Source organism: Toxorhynchites rutilus, chromosome 3, assembly GCF_029784135.1.
Source record: "Toxorhynchites rutilus septentrionalis strain SRP chromosome 3, ASM2978413v1, whole genome shotgun sequence".
Lineage (NCBI taxonomy): Eukaryota > Metazoa > Arthropoda > Insecta > Diptera > Culicidae > Toxorhynchites > Toxorhynchites rutilus.
In genome coordinates this window covers 168355210-168370342 of record NC_073746.1, presented here as the reverse complement: position 1 = coordinate 168370342, position 15133 = coordinate 168355210, and the positions used below count along the sequence as shown (strand labels likewise).

General features: G+C 41.9%; 1 protein-coding gene across 1 annotated transcript; it reads left to right on the top strand.

Moving 5' to 3' along the window:
* Positions 1-9193: 9193 nt before the first annotated feature.
* On the top strand, positions 9194-13876 carry LOC129773646 (uncharacterized). The gene is made up of 5 exons (XM_055777288.1): positions 9194-9346; positions 9390-11751; positions 11814-11834; positions 11915-12382; positions 12489-13876. The coding sequence occupies exons 1-5, from the start codon at positions 9194-9196 to the stop codon at positions 13874-13876; spliced, it is 4392 nt and encodes a 1463-aa protein (XP_055633263.1).
* The last annotated feature ends 1257 nt before the right edge of the window (positions 13877-15133 follow it).

Genomic DNA, 15133 nt, shown 5'->3' with positions numbered 1-15133 from the left:
TATCCATGAAATTAATTGTAGAAAAGGTATGTAACCGGAAAACCTTCGATTTGTGAAGTGATCGTTTGAAAGGTTTAGGTTAATCTATTGGATAGTATAGGCCCAGCGCAAATGAAGTAATGTCTTCTAGAGACAATAAGTATTCAGACCGCTTCGTTCGCTTAGACTAAAGCCCTACTTTTTTTGACGATATTTTCGGCCAATAGTTAGAATTTCATGGAATAAGATCTTTTAAAAATACACGTACGCTCTCATACTGAAATGTCTTCACATATAATCAAATGTCTTCAAAATGAAGACATGTATCCAAACCTGGCATCTCTGGTGCGCCACAAAGTGGAAGAGAGACGAAATCGCTAGAAAAGTTTGCCTGACTAATTTCCAACAACGATGAGAATTTGAAATTTTTATTAATTTGTTTTTTTTTTACTTGACTACATGATATTTGTTAACTGTTTTTGTTTTGATTTAATTAATTAATTTATAATGAAGGAAACTTCTAATGGAAAAACGCTGCTTATTTGCTCCAAAAGAACATGCCTATTATTGACCAACTTACCCCGTGTGTAAGGTTAGTTGGTCAATTTTTTCTGAAATATAAAGACGTTACATAAAGAAAAAGTCAAATAACTGATTCTGCGGTTATTTTTTGTTGAAAGGGTGAAAGGTAAGCTTCATTGTGGTACATAACATTCTAACGCAAAACTTCGTACTATAAAGTTATAGCCAAATTTATTAAAAAAATGAACAACTAGCCCCGCCCTACCCCACTGCTCATTTTTTTTTCTTATCTGAGCTAACCTGTTGTAGGAGAATAGGGGAGAGGGAGAATGTATCAAATGGTTGAAAAAAAGTAAAACAATGCGGTTTCTTATTTGCTGCCCAGCAATATTTTTTTTTTCACTCACATTTAATTTTTAACCACATTCCAAAAGAACATTCTGAACTGAAAAGTTGATGACACAAGTTATGAATGACAAACCAAAAGTCCACTGACAAAAACATGTAGACCATTACATTGTGAATTCAATACAGGTCGGACTCGATTATCCGGAGTATTGATTTTTTTTTCACTCCGGATAATCGAATCATAAAAACGAATTTTCTCTCGGTTAACATGATATAATTATGATTTGCACTTATTTATTAAACTGGTTTTATCAAGGTTGACACGTTTGTATGTTTGTGACTTTGTAGCTTTGTCTGTAGCGCTGTACCACATTAATGGAAATGTAGCCCCCTTCCTGTTTACCGATTGATCTGAAATTTAGAACACATTTTTTTCTCTGGTGTCATTATAATACTGCGTATTCTATGATCTTGAAAAGACAAGATGGCGGCCGCTACAAAATGGCGTATTATGTACATATTTTCTCAAAATCCCATCAATATGGGTTTTCCCAAAACCCCATCAGTATGGGTATCGAATGAAAGGGCTTGACCAGTAGAACACAGTTATTCATGAAAAATGTAAAAAATGGTGGATTACACATTTTCTTAGAACCCCATCAATATGTATATTAAATGAAAGGGATTGACTAATAAAATACAGTTATTCATGGAAAATGCATTGGCCGCCATCACAAAATGGAGCCATATATATTTTTTCCAAAACCTCATCAATATAGATATCAAAAGTAAGTTCTCGACTAGTAGAACATAGCAGTTTGTGAAAAACCCAATTCCAAGATGACCGCAGTCCCCAAACAACTAATTGCTTTTTTCTGTATGAAACCAAGCTTGCCCTGTTTGTATTTATGTTTGAATGTTTGTAGGGTTGCCCCACATTAATAGAAAATTGACCCCGTTCTTGTTCACTGATTGATCTGAAATTTGGAAGACACTTTTTATTCTACTGTCATTATAAAACTGCGTATTCCATGATCTTGAAAAATGTAATTTGGCCGTCGCTAAAAGAAGGCTGAATGACTTGTCTTGGAGAACACGAAACATAATAAACAACATAAATTCAAAAAGATCGCCGCCACTAAATGGTCTACTTTGGATTTTTTGCAATCCCCTCAATATCGGTATCAAATGAAATGATTTGACTAATAGAATACAGTACATCATGAAAATATTCCGAAGAAAAATAGGTAAGAAATAAAAATTTTGAAAATAATAATTTTTTGAACGGTTTTTTCGAGTTTATGTTGTTCATAGTGTAGTGTATTCCCCAAGTCAAGTCATTCAGCCATTTTTAGCAGCGGCCAAAATGAATTTTTCAAGATCATGGAATACGCAGTTTTATAATGACAGTAGAATTAAAGGTATGTTCCAAATTTTGGATCAATCAGTCAACAGGAACGAGGTCAATTTTCTATTAATGTGGGACAATTCTACAAACACTCAAACATAAATACAAAGAGGGCAAGCTGAATGGAACCATTAAAAAGTAATTGTTTAATTGGGAACTCATCTTAGATTTGGATTTTTCAAGATCTACTGTTTTCTACCAGTCAAGCCCTTTCATTTGATACCCATGTTGATGGGGTTCTGAGAAAATATGAAATCCGCCATCTTCAATTTGCATTTTCCATCAATAACTGTATTCTATTAGTCAAGCCCTTTCATTTGATACCCATATTGATGGGGTTCTGAGAAAATATGTAATCCGCCATTTTGTAGTGGCCGTCTTCTTGAATTTGCATTTTTTCATTAATAACTGTATTCTACTAGTCAAGCCCTTTCATTTGATACCTATGTTGATGGGGTTCTGAGAAAGTATGAAATCCGCTATTTTGTAGTGGCCGCCATCTTGAATTTGACTTTTTCATAAATAACTGTATTTTACTAGTCGAGCCCTTTCGTTTGATACCCATATTAGCTATTTAATATGAAAGTCAAAAATAAAATACTCCGGATAATCGAGTCTAAAATTCCGGATAATCGAATCCCGGATAATCGACTCTCCGGATAATCGAGTCCGACCTGTATAATCAAAACACCTCTAAAACATTTAACATATTAAGGACCGCAAAGAAATCTGTAAAACACACGCATGAAACCGCACGTTTTGGAGGCAAACTTGTACGTTCTAAAACAATAATAACTTTGTTATTTATGAAAAAAATGTTTTATAATCATTATCATAAAATTTTATTTAAATATAAGAACTCAATGTATCAAAGTAGGTGACATCTAAAACAGCGTGTGGAAAACACGGGTTATTTCGTTATCCATCCGTAACAGACGGAACGCGAAACACGAGAAAACTCGTGAGCGGTCCTTAATATGTTAAAACTGCAGAGACGTTCCGGTGTTTTTTCTCTGAATTTGGATCGATTTAATCGACGTAAATTATTCGTTTGCTTCGATTATTGGTTGCACAGTATTCGTTCGATAAATAATCGATTGTTGTAGAAACTATTCGATTAATCGAGTGATTATCGGAGAACACTACGTATACGCCCCACGCGCCCTGAATGGTACAACTTCAAAAAATGGCACGTAACGTGTTAAAATCTAATTTTACTGTTTTAATTCTCCCATGAAAATATCATAGCAGTACGCCACAATGTCATAATGGGGGAACAAAACCCCATTACTTAGGTTGTCATTCTGTCGCACATGCAAAACATCACTCCATTCTAGTAGTGTCTCTACGACAACAAGTGCATACATATTGTCCACAGATAATGCCATATTATGTTCCGAGTACAATACAACGCCGTTCGTTTGGATGGGATCATTTGAATTTTCAATTCAAGCAGACCCCCATTAAATGAATTATTTATCACGGACGAAGATTGGAGCTGGCACAGTGTAAATCTCTAAAAAAAAGCATCTCATGAATCGGTGTTGCTGGGCATCGTTACAAGTATGAACCCGACGAAATTGTAAAAATCTCTTTTAATTTATTTTCCGGAAGCATTATTGCGTGTATTTGTGATTGGGTGTAAGAGAAAGAGCCGACCGAACCCAAAAAAAAAATCTTAAATGGACATTCGATGTACGAACAAGTTTGATAAAACAGCACGTCTCATTAAAGCGACAAGTCGAAAGATGAAAAAGAAAATACAAGAAGAAAAAGTTGAGCAAGCCTGTCAAGCACAGAGCAATTATTGCCATTTTGTTTATCAAACTTTTGCATTGTTGGCATTGCAGCAAGTTTTCCTCAGACATTGATTCAAAGTAATCCGAAAAGAAGAATAAAGATGGCTTTTAATTTTACACAAAACATTATTTTTACGTTGGTGAAATTTGTTGACTTGTTCAAAATCACTGGAGGGAACTTGTGTTTGAAATCGAGAAATAATTGCATGTGCAATGCAATTGTAAAAATCCTGATCTTTACTTTCCTGCAATTATAAAGTTACCAATAACTTTGTACAATTCAAACTGGAAGAATAAGTCGAAGGAATGCAGAGCCTTCGAGATTTCTTTGTTAGTGATCTAGGCTGTATATCGAAAGTTTAGAACATTCAAGTTCCACTACCGAATAAATAGTTCGATTGAGTTTAAGCAATTGAAAATTGAAAGAAACTAGAGAGATATAATTTGAGCATTGGCTAGAATTCAATCAGTAGCAACAAGGGTGGTTGGAACCTTCTGAAAGCAGAACATTAGAATACCATTACCTATCTATTCAGTAGCGATCATCAGACTGGAAGCTCTCAGCGCTATAATCGAAAATATTTTGGAACTATTACTGTTATAACCACTCGTTTCAGTGGACGGAAAATTTCCACGGAAGTGATAAATGCATAAATGCACAAATGCACCACGACGAAATACAGATACAAAACACTCACAATAATTGAATTCATGAAAAACGATTTAAAATATGTTTTCCCAATAACGGAACTACCCTACCGAAGTGCCTCCGTAGCATCCATAGAAAATTCATTCCCCCACAAAACGAATGTTCGGTCCAAATAGATTCCACCGGATGTTACACCATAGAATTGACCACCGAGTGAGCTGCATCAGCACCAGAGAAAAACTTTTTTTTGTGCCATCTGAGGCTTGGATTAATGGGAAGAAAGGGTGGGGGGGTCGGTTATATTAGCTTCCCTTGCAATGAGCGCGCAGGAAAAGTTTTTAATTTTATAGAGATTGCCTACCCTATTACTCTTGCGCCCGTTCAGAAATTGGAAACCATTTACTTTGCAGGAAGTGCGATGAGAAATGAGCTCCGCGCCAGAGAATAAGAATCCTGGAACAAAAACCAATACACAGAGTTTCCACAAATTTTGCGGAGGCCGGTGGAAAATTCGTTTCCGGAAATCAGTTTTGTTTGCTTTGATGCTGGTTTTGCAAATTGTAGTGAAAGCTCCATTCTGTCCTTTCTTTTTTTTTGCGCGTGGCTCGTTTCCTTGCTTCGCTCGGAAGTTTTTTTAAGGTTCTGAATACTTTCCGAACAGCCGCTACCTTTTTCATGGTATCAGTAAATTATGAATATCATACGGCCTTGCAAGACGACAACGGTGGACGGGTGGAAACGGGAGTGGACGTGGAAAAAACATCAAACCACACAAAAAAGAACGGAAAGAAGATAATTTCGAGTTCCGATTTGGCGTTCTGTCAAGGATAACGCACAAAGGCTGGATTACTATTCGGCGCCGTATTTGCATAAATACACGCAGCAACGGAGGAAAACTCGGAAAAAGACACACTGGTCAATGGATAATAGCAAGGATTATTGATTCCGTGTGCAGCAGTCTCAGCAGTTATGTTTCGCTTGTGTTGTTAAATTTGGAGGGAATCCCTGCTCATTCAGATTTTTCCAATCGATTTAAATATATGTAATAGTGTATGTTCGCACCAGAATGAGTGACGCTACCCTACTCGCAGCAGCAGTAGAAGAAATGGACTGTGTCCACCAACAAAAGAATAATTGGCAAATTGTTATCTTTGCTCTATCTCTCCCTTCCGTATCTTTGCTGAAATTCTGTGCCTTCTGCTTATTCCCTATTGTTTTGTTTTGATATACAGGGTGGACCATTTAAAGCATCTGGCAACCCCATAACTTTTGACAGAGATGTCAGATTAACAAATGTCATACCGCGTTGGAAGCGTCATTTCAGTACAATTTTAACCATGAAACAATACACACCTAAACAACGCGCTGAAATTGTTCAGCTGTACATTCAAAATAACTTCTCAATTGTGTTAACTAAACGTGCGTGGAAAAATAAAAATAAAGTTAAAACATCGCCTGGAGACAACACTATACGTTGATTATATGCCAAATTTATATCGTCTGGTAGTGTTGGTAATGCCAGTCATCTGTCCAGACAACGACCAAGACGTTTCGACGAGAATATTGATGCCGTTCGAGCCAGTGTTGCAGAGACTCCATCGACATCAGGTCGCCATCGTTCGCAAGAGTTAGGCATCGCTCGAACCACTCTCCGACGCATAATTCGTGTTGATTTGAAAATGTTTCCGTATAAAATTCAAATGGCTCAACAACTTAACCCATCTGACTTACCACGTCGACTTGATTTTGCGAAATGGACCATCGAAATGGCCAAAATGAACGTGGCTTTTGGCAAAAAATCATAATGTCTGATGAGGCGCATTTCAACTTGAATGGAGGAGTGAATAAACAAAATTGTCGGTTTTATGCTACTGAAAACCCTTAATTCATCGAAACGCAACCTCTTTACGACCAAAAAGTTACTGTGTGGTGTGGCATCTATGCCGATAAAGTCATCGGCCCGTACTTCTTTGAAAACGAAAATGGAGCAACGGTAATCGTGAATGGGGAGCGTTATCGGACAATGATAACCGATTTTTTATTGCCATTTGTTCGTAAAAATGAATTGGACAATTACTGGTTCCAACAGGACGGCGCTACATGCCATACAGCGGCTGCCACGACCAAATTATTGCGCGAAATGTTCCCCGGAAGATTAATATCGAAAAACGGCGATTATGACTGGCCACCGAGATCACCTGATTTGACGCCTCCTGACTTTTTTATGGGGATATTTAAAATCCAAGGTATACACTGGTAAACCAAGGACCCTGGCTGCGCTGAAAGACAATATCCGACAAGAAATTGCTGCCATATCGGCCGAAACATTGGGCAAAGTAATGGAAAATGCCGAAAAAAGGGCACATTTTGCGGTCAAGGCCAGAGGCGGTCATTTACGAGATATCATAATCAAAAAGTAGTTAGAACAAATCTCCTTGGACCAAAATAAATGAATTTCAAAAAAAAAATTTTAAAATTCCACTTCTTTACTTTGCTATTGCAAAAACAAATCCTTCCACTTTAAATGGCCCACCCTGTATAAGCCACATCTGTAAAGTCTGCTTCATTTAATATTGGAACACAAACAATTGCGTGTATTTTAGTCATTTATTAACGAATTCATTATTTGTTTTTCATACAAATGTAGCATTTTCTTTACTCTTTCATAAAAAAATTTAAAAAATTATTCATTGCTGTTTCGAAGAAATTCTCGTACTTTTCCCGTAATACGGCACATTAGGCGGCGCACACCCTTTTCGTCCACCGTTTTGGCGATTTGATTCCACCAGTTCTTCATTTGAGTCATGTTCCTAACAAGTTTTCCCTTTGCCTTAAGCCTCCGCTTCGTGATTGCCCAGTATTTCTCTATCGGCCGGAACTGGGGGCAGTTTGGGGGGTTGAGGTCCTTCGGTATTACGCTGACCCCGTTCGTTGCGTACCATTCCATAACCGTTTTGCTGTAATGGCAGCTTGCGAGGTCCGGCCAAAACATTACTGGACGGTCGTGGGCACGAATAAACGGCAGAATCCGTTTCTGTAGGCACTCTTTTTTGTAGACTTCTGATGTCATTGTCTTGTCAGTGAGAAAGACTTTGGTTTTCTGTCCACAACTGCATATCCCCTGCCAAATCATGTACTTGCGGGCGAATTTATCCGCAAACACGAACTTAAATTTTGCAGGTACATCCCCCCGAGCCGTCGCCAAATAAAATTTTTGACCTGGGATTTGCCCAAAGTCCGCCTTCACGTAGGTCTCATCGTCCATCAGAATACATCCGTCGAACTTGGTCAGCACTTGGTCGTACAGCTTTCGTGCACGGATTCTTGCCACATTGTTCTGCTTCAGCGTCCGATTTGGCTGTTTGCTGGCTCGGAATGACCTTATTCCTTCCCGGAGACGAATTCGTCGCACCGTACTGTGAGCGGCCTGGAACTTATTGGCCAAATCGTGGTCTGAAAGATTGGGATTCCTCTTGACGGCCTTGATGACTTTCCCACGCAGTTTCCGGCCGACAGTTCCACTCCGACGCTTCGAATGCGGCTTCCGAGCCGTCGTCAATGTTTCCTTGTACTGCTTGATAACACGCCATACGGTATTTCTGGGCATTTCAAGCTGTTTAGCTAGCTTAGAAGCCGACAACAATGGATTTTCAAGAAAACTGTGCACAATTTTATCTCTCCGTTCGGCTTCCATGGCGGTTGTTTACAAAATGCTATCGTTTGGTGTTATGACATAAATACATGGTGAAAGGTAATGAATTTCCCGACACGTGGGTGAAAAAAGTTTCCAAATCCGTCCACTAGGAGCGCCACAATGAGCAAAAGAATTTTTTCCAATATTAAATGAAGCAGACTTTATGATCGCAAATAGAATTAGCTTTGAATTATTTGAAGAAGCACAAGTGTATATTACTCTCGTTCAATCCCTGAAAGTTTACCGGTCGTTTATTCGCGCTTTTCTTGGACCTCACGCTTCCATATGGTCCTTCGAACCGGATTGCGAAAACTTCGCCGCGATCCGTGCCTTCTGTGACCGCGAGTGCCCGTGAATCGGCCCCGTCGCCGCCATACAGGCCCCGAGTGCTTCTGCCGATTGGCATCGCCGTGCAGAACAATAGTGTGAGAACTAAAAGATAAGTGACTTTTTGAGCAAACAGTGCGCGAAATCCATAAAGATGGATAAATTATTCCGTGAACGTAAGTCGCTTGAACCACGAATTAAGCGGATTTCCAACGTAGTGGCAAAAATTAAGCCAGAAGTGGCTGAAGAAGTGGACGTGCAGACTAGACCATTGTGAAGACGACAAAGCCTACGAAGATGCCGTGCATCGACAAGGAGATTTCGAAAGGTGTTATATTTCGCTTAAGAACCCTTTGTCGAAGCTTCTAAAGGCGGTGAAGAATCGAGAGCACGTGGCTACATCATCATCTTCGCAGCATGACGTCATAAAATAGCTCGCCGACCAACAGACCGAGTTTCTCCGCATGATGTCGATCAATATGGCCACCCCATCCATCTCTTCTGGCGTCACTGCTGCTACCTCCCCACTTTCGGACCTGAAGTTGCCTCGGATGAATATGCCCGTCTTTAGCGGTAATTACCTGGAGTGGCAATCGTTTTTTGACCTGTTCGACAGCTTGGTTCACAAAAATCCAACGCTGAAGAAGACTGTATTTTCTAAAGACGAACCTCGCTGGTGAAGCTGCTTCCTTGATTTCGCCTCTGAAAATAGAGGACGCTAATTACCAACCGGCGCTGCAAAAACTGAAAGCCAGGTATGACAAACCACGTGAGATCGCCAATCAGCACATCAAGCGATTCTTGGCGCAGCCAACGCTGACGTCATCCTCTGCACATGGTCTACGATCGCTACATGACGTGTCAGATGAGGTTATTCGTGCTCTCAACGCGATGTACAGAGAAGACCGCAACACGTGGCTCCTATTCATCCTAAGCGAAAAGGTGGATCAAGATACGAAACAGTTGTGGTGTCAAAAGATTGCCGAAATGGAAGAGGCAGAAATTACGCTGGAGTGTTTCCTGAAATTCGTCGAGTCACGCAGTTTTGCTCTTCAATCAGCACAACCAGCCAAGCCGAAAACTAGTGTATCCTTCAAAGAACCTTCAAAGCCTCATCCTCAATCGAGAGGTGGCACCGCATTCGTTGCCACGAACCCTCCGTATTGCAACGTGTGCAGCAAACAAAACCACCATCTTTACCAATGTGGAAAGTTCCTTCATATGAGCCACAATGAACGACTTTCGCACGTCAACAGGAAAAAACTGTGCAATAATTGCCTGAAAGTACACCCCGGTGAGAGCTGCAAATCAGGTACGTGTAGGAAATGTGGCTTACCTCACCACACCTTGCTACACCCGGCGTCGTCATCAGCAAGCCCACCATCATTCCCAACATATTCAGTCACGGCCCAAGCAAATCCAGGGACATCAGCTCAGTCCTTGATTTCGGCCCTCGACTCACCATCCTGCCTCGATACATCCTACGTTCTGCTTGCAACCGTCGCCATCAACGTCTTGGATGTCCACGGACGCCCACACGCCTGCCGTGCCGTATTGGATTGCGCGTCCCAAGTCAGTTTCATTAGTGATAGCTTCTGTAAACAACTTGGCCTCAAAACGATAGCAGCCGACATGGATCTCGAAGGCATTTCTTCCACTCTCGCGCACGCTGACAAGTGTGCCGAAATCATCATCTCCTCTCGTTGCTCGGATTACCGCACCTCTGTATCATGTGTGGTATTGGAAAAAATCACCAGAATGTTGCCCGGCAAACCGGCGAATATCGACGATTGGTCTATGCCTGGATCGATACACCTGGCCGATCCCCTCTTCCACCGCCCGGGTAAGGTAGAAGTATTACTGGGTGTCGAACTTTTCTCCCAACTTCTCGAGCCTGGCAAAATTGCTATCAGTGCCGACGGCAGCTTATCAACACTGCAAAACACCAAACTCGGCTGGGTGGTTGCTGGTCGTTATCAAGAGCCGAACACATCGAGAGGTTCTCAAGTGTCGACTTGCCTATTGGCTTCTACCGAAGACGATCTCTCTCAGCAGCTACGCAAGTTCTGGGAACTCGAGGAGTATGCCGTCGCATCTAAACATCTCACCGAAGAAGAGCAACGATGCGAACAACACTTTGCAGAATATACCTACCGAAATGAATCAGGCAAGTTTGTTGTCCGTCTTCCTTTCTTGCACGATCCCAACCAGCTAGGGGAGTCAAGGCAAATTGCGGAAAAAAGATTCCACCACATCGAAAGAAAACTTGACCGCAACCCACAACTCAAAAATGAGTACCACGCGTTCATGCGTGAGTACATCGATCTCGGCCACATGTCTCTCGTTGATGATACTTCTACTTCCAACAAATCGGTGTATCTCCCACACCACTGCGTGGTCAAAACAACGAGCTCAACTACTAAATATCGAGTCGTTGTCGATGCGTCTGCAAAGACCACCAGCGGTCTCTCTTTGAACGATGTGCTTATGTGTGGCCCAGTTATTCAAGATTCGTTGGTCAATATTTTGATCAGATTCCGCTTCCCACCAATCGTACTCGCTGGTGATGTAAAGCAAATGTATCGAATGGTCTGGTTAAACGAACTCGATCGTGACTTTCTCAAAGTTTTGTGGAGATGGACTAAGGACGAGACCTTGAGGGAGTATCGCCTAAATACAGTCACCTTTGGGACTAAAAGCGCTTCTTACTTACCCACGAAATGCATCGATCAACTCCTCGATTCCTACCAGCAAATATACCCAGTGGCTGTTGGCAAGGCGAAGAAGGGCATCTACGTCGATGACGTCCTTACCGGTGCAGAGTCCGAAGAAGAAGCCAAAGAAGTACGAGAGCAGCTCACCGAAATATTTGCAGCCGGTGGATTCCACCTGCGGAAATGGGCCTCGAACAGCGAAGCAGTCTTGGAAGGCGTTCCCGAAGCTGACTTGGAGGTGAAAATTCTCATCGAGGAGGTGATGCAACGCATGTGGGAACTGAAGGTGGCCTGGGACGCAACTCCCCCCGGTGAGTTAACCAATGATTGGTTTGTATTGGTGCAAAAGTTTTCGTCTCTCAACTCTTTTCAGATTCCCCGAAGAGTGATCAGCGTACGGAACTGGTCTCGTCTCTAAACTGGCACCCATCGGTAACGGTAGAACAACTACACCACGACTGGAATTGTGTGCAGCGGTTATTCTCGCTCGTTTGATCTCCAACGTGAGAACAGCTGTCTTCCCTACTGATTTCTACGAGATTCGTGCATTCTCCGATTCAAAAGTGGTCCTGGCATGGCTGACCGGTGGTGCTGCAAGGTGGAAGACCTTTGTGGCAAATCGAGTGGCGGAGATTTCTACCCATGTGCCGTCCATCAATTGGTGCCACATAGGCACCTTTCTCAATCCCGCAGATCTGATCTCGCGGGGCACATTTCCTGATCAGCTTCAGGTGAACCCTCTCTGGTGGCATGGGCCCGCCTGGGAACCATCGTATATGGACAGTGAATCATCAACTATAACCGACGATCTCGACACTGATGAACAACGACAAATAGAAAGAGAGCAGCGAGTTACTGCAATGACTTGCATCGCAGTGTACGAAAATCGATTTATGGACGAAATGATAAAAAGATTTTATCCTAATCTGAAGCTACTATTGCGTACGACCGCCCGAATGCTTCGTTTTAGGTACCCTGAGTTCCGGAACTTCTCTCGACTCTCTTCAGATGAAATGAAATGATGAAAAGATTTTATCCTAATCTGAAGCTACTATTGCGTTTCTGGACGAAAACGGTGTCGCCAGGGTGGGCGGAAGGCTACAGCAATCGGATTTTAGTTACGACAACAAACATCCAATCTTGCTGCCTCGACATTCGATCTTGACGTCACTCATCCTGCTACACGAGCACCAAGAGCATCTGCATTGTGGTCCTCAGTCGTTGTTAGCAGCTTGTCGCACACGGTTCTGGATACTGCGAGGTATTAGTGCTGCTCGTAAGGTGTGTCGTGATTGTGTGATCTGCAGTCGAGCCCTGCCAGCACGTATCACTCAACAGATGGGACAGTATCCAGTGGACCGTTTGAAACCATTTCCACCATTTACCATCACTGGTGTTGATTACGCCGGTCCGGTGAACCTTGTAAGACGTCGACGCCGAGGTGCAGTACCATCGAAGGGATACATTGCGCTCCTCGTCTGCTTTGGGACGAGAGCAGTGCATCTGGAGGCAGTCTCGGACCTAAGTGCATCAGATTTTCTCGCCGCCTTCACACGATTTACTAGTCGGTATGAAGTACCAAGCAAAATGTACTCTGACAACGCTACGAATCTCCGAGCAGCGGCGAAGAAACTTCGAGAACTCTACCAGCAGATCGACTTTGTCAAACACAGCGATGAGGTCAACGATTTCCTCACCAACAAACGAATACAATGGCTCTTCATACCCGCTCGATCTCCCCACCACGGCGGGCTATGGGAAGCTGGTATCAAGGTTGCGAAAGGGTTTCTCAGCAAGACTGGAGGTAACTATATTTACACCTTCGAAGAATTAAGCACTCTTCTCGCCCAGGTTGCTGCCTGCATGAATTCTCGTCCAATTTGTGCCCTTTCGAACAACTCTTCCGATCCTCAACCTCTTATACCCGCACACTTCCTAATCGGGCGTCCTCTCGACGCTCTCCCAGAGGTCAACCATCTCGAGCAGCAGATGAGCGCGCTTTCGAGGTGGAACTATGTTCAGCGTCTCGCCCAGGAATTCCGAGCACGATGGCAATCCGAGTATGTACTGTCGCTCCAAAGGATGGTGAAATGGCAAGCATCGTCCCACAATGATGCCGTAGGTGACTTCGTACTACTCGTTGACGACCACGAGAAACCGCAGCAGTGGCCCCTGGGACGTATTCTGGAGATTTTCCCCGGGAGCGATGGACTCGTCCGAGTTGTCTCGATTAAAACGGGCAACAACACCTTCCGCCGAGACGTCAGGAAGTTGCGACGAATCCCTCTCGACAGTGACGAGTACTTGCCAGGACAAAACGGGTCGGAAATTCCTACTCGTAATTTGGTGGGCGGATTATGTTCGCACCAGAATGAGCGACGCTACCCTACTCGCAGCAGCAGTAGAAGAAATGGACTGTGTCCACCAATAAAATAATAATTGGCAAATTGTTATCTTTGCTCTATCTCTCCCTTCTGTATCTTTGCTGGAATTCTGTGCCTTCTGCTTATTCCCTATTGTTTTGTTTTGATATATAAGCCACATCTGTATGATTGCAAATAGAATTAGCTTTGAATTATTTGAAGAAGCACAAGTGTATATTACTCTCGTTCAATCCCTGAAAGTTTACCGGTCGTTTATTCGCGCTTTCCTTGGACCTCACGCTTCCAGTGTATCTGTATCAAATTTGATAACAGCACACTTCTCAACTTTTCGCGGATATCAATGCAATTTATTGTGTGATAGTATTTGTTTTTCAATCACAAACAGAGAAAAAATTCACCCGAAGCACTCCAAATGTTCATTGATTGTCAGAACTGATCAATTTTGGATGGAGTCAATTTTTTGTTTTTTCTTTCAAACTGTTTCAAAACTGATAAAGCTTTTATTAGAATGATGTGTCCATGATACAACCGCATTGTTGACGTAGAACTACGCTATTATTTTATATATATATATATATATTTTCCCTCGAACGCTATTCCGGTGGCCTTTTTCGCAATTGACATACACTCGGCTACGAGCGATTGTATATTTGTTGCATCAACACCATTATTCCACATCTCATAACTACATCAATATATTCTTGACACCGCATGGAAACAACACCAATGACAATACTTGCAGGTATCAATTACCATGCTACATTTTATTTAGTATTGCCTCTGTGGAATCGCACCTTTAGGCAGCGTTCGTACAACGTCAACCAAACGTTCGTCATAGCATGCATACAGAGCCATACATAGGTGGTTTGAAGCTACTAGAAATATAAACACTTCTCATAATTTTGCGCTATTCTCAAAAGAAACGCTTCTGTTAATATTACTGGTCTCGAAGTTGCATTACTTTCTCATGCTTATCTTGAGCGCAGCTGTTATCCTTAGCGGAGAAAGTTTTGCTACTGGCAAGCGAAACCCAATCACATACAAAATTCTAGAACGACATTTACTTTCTTGGTGACTAAATAAATGAAACAAACTCTTTCTGTTAATCTCAACAATCAGTAATCTCTGTTTTAGCGTAGCGAAGAGTCACTATTTATACGTATGGGTTATGAAGCACGCAAATATACACACAAACATCCATATATCGATGGCTTGAAGAAACTAAATATTCAAACATTTCCGTTTTGCGCTCTTCTCAACAAAAGCCCTTTCTGTTGATATTGCCGGTCTAGATTAACTTAGCCAAATC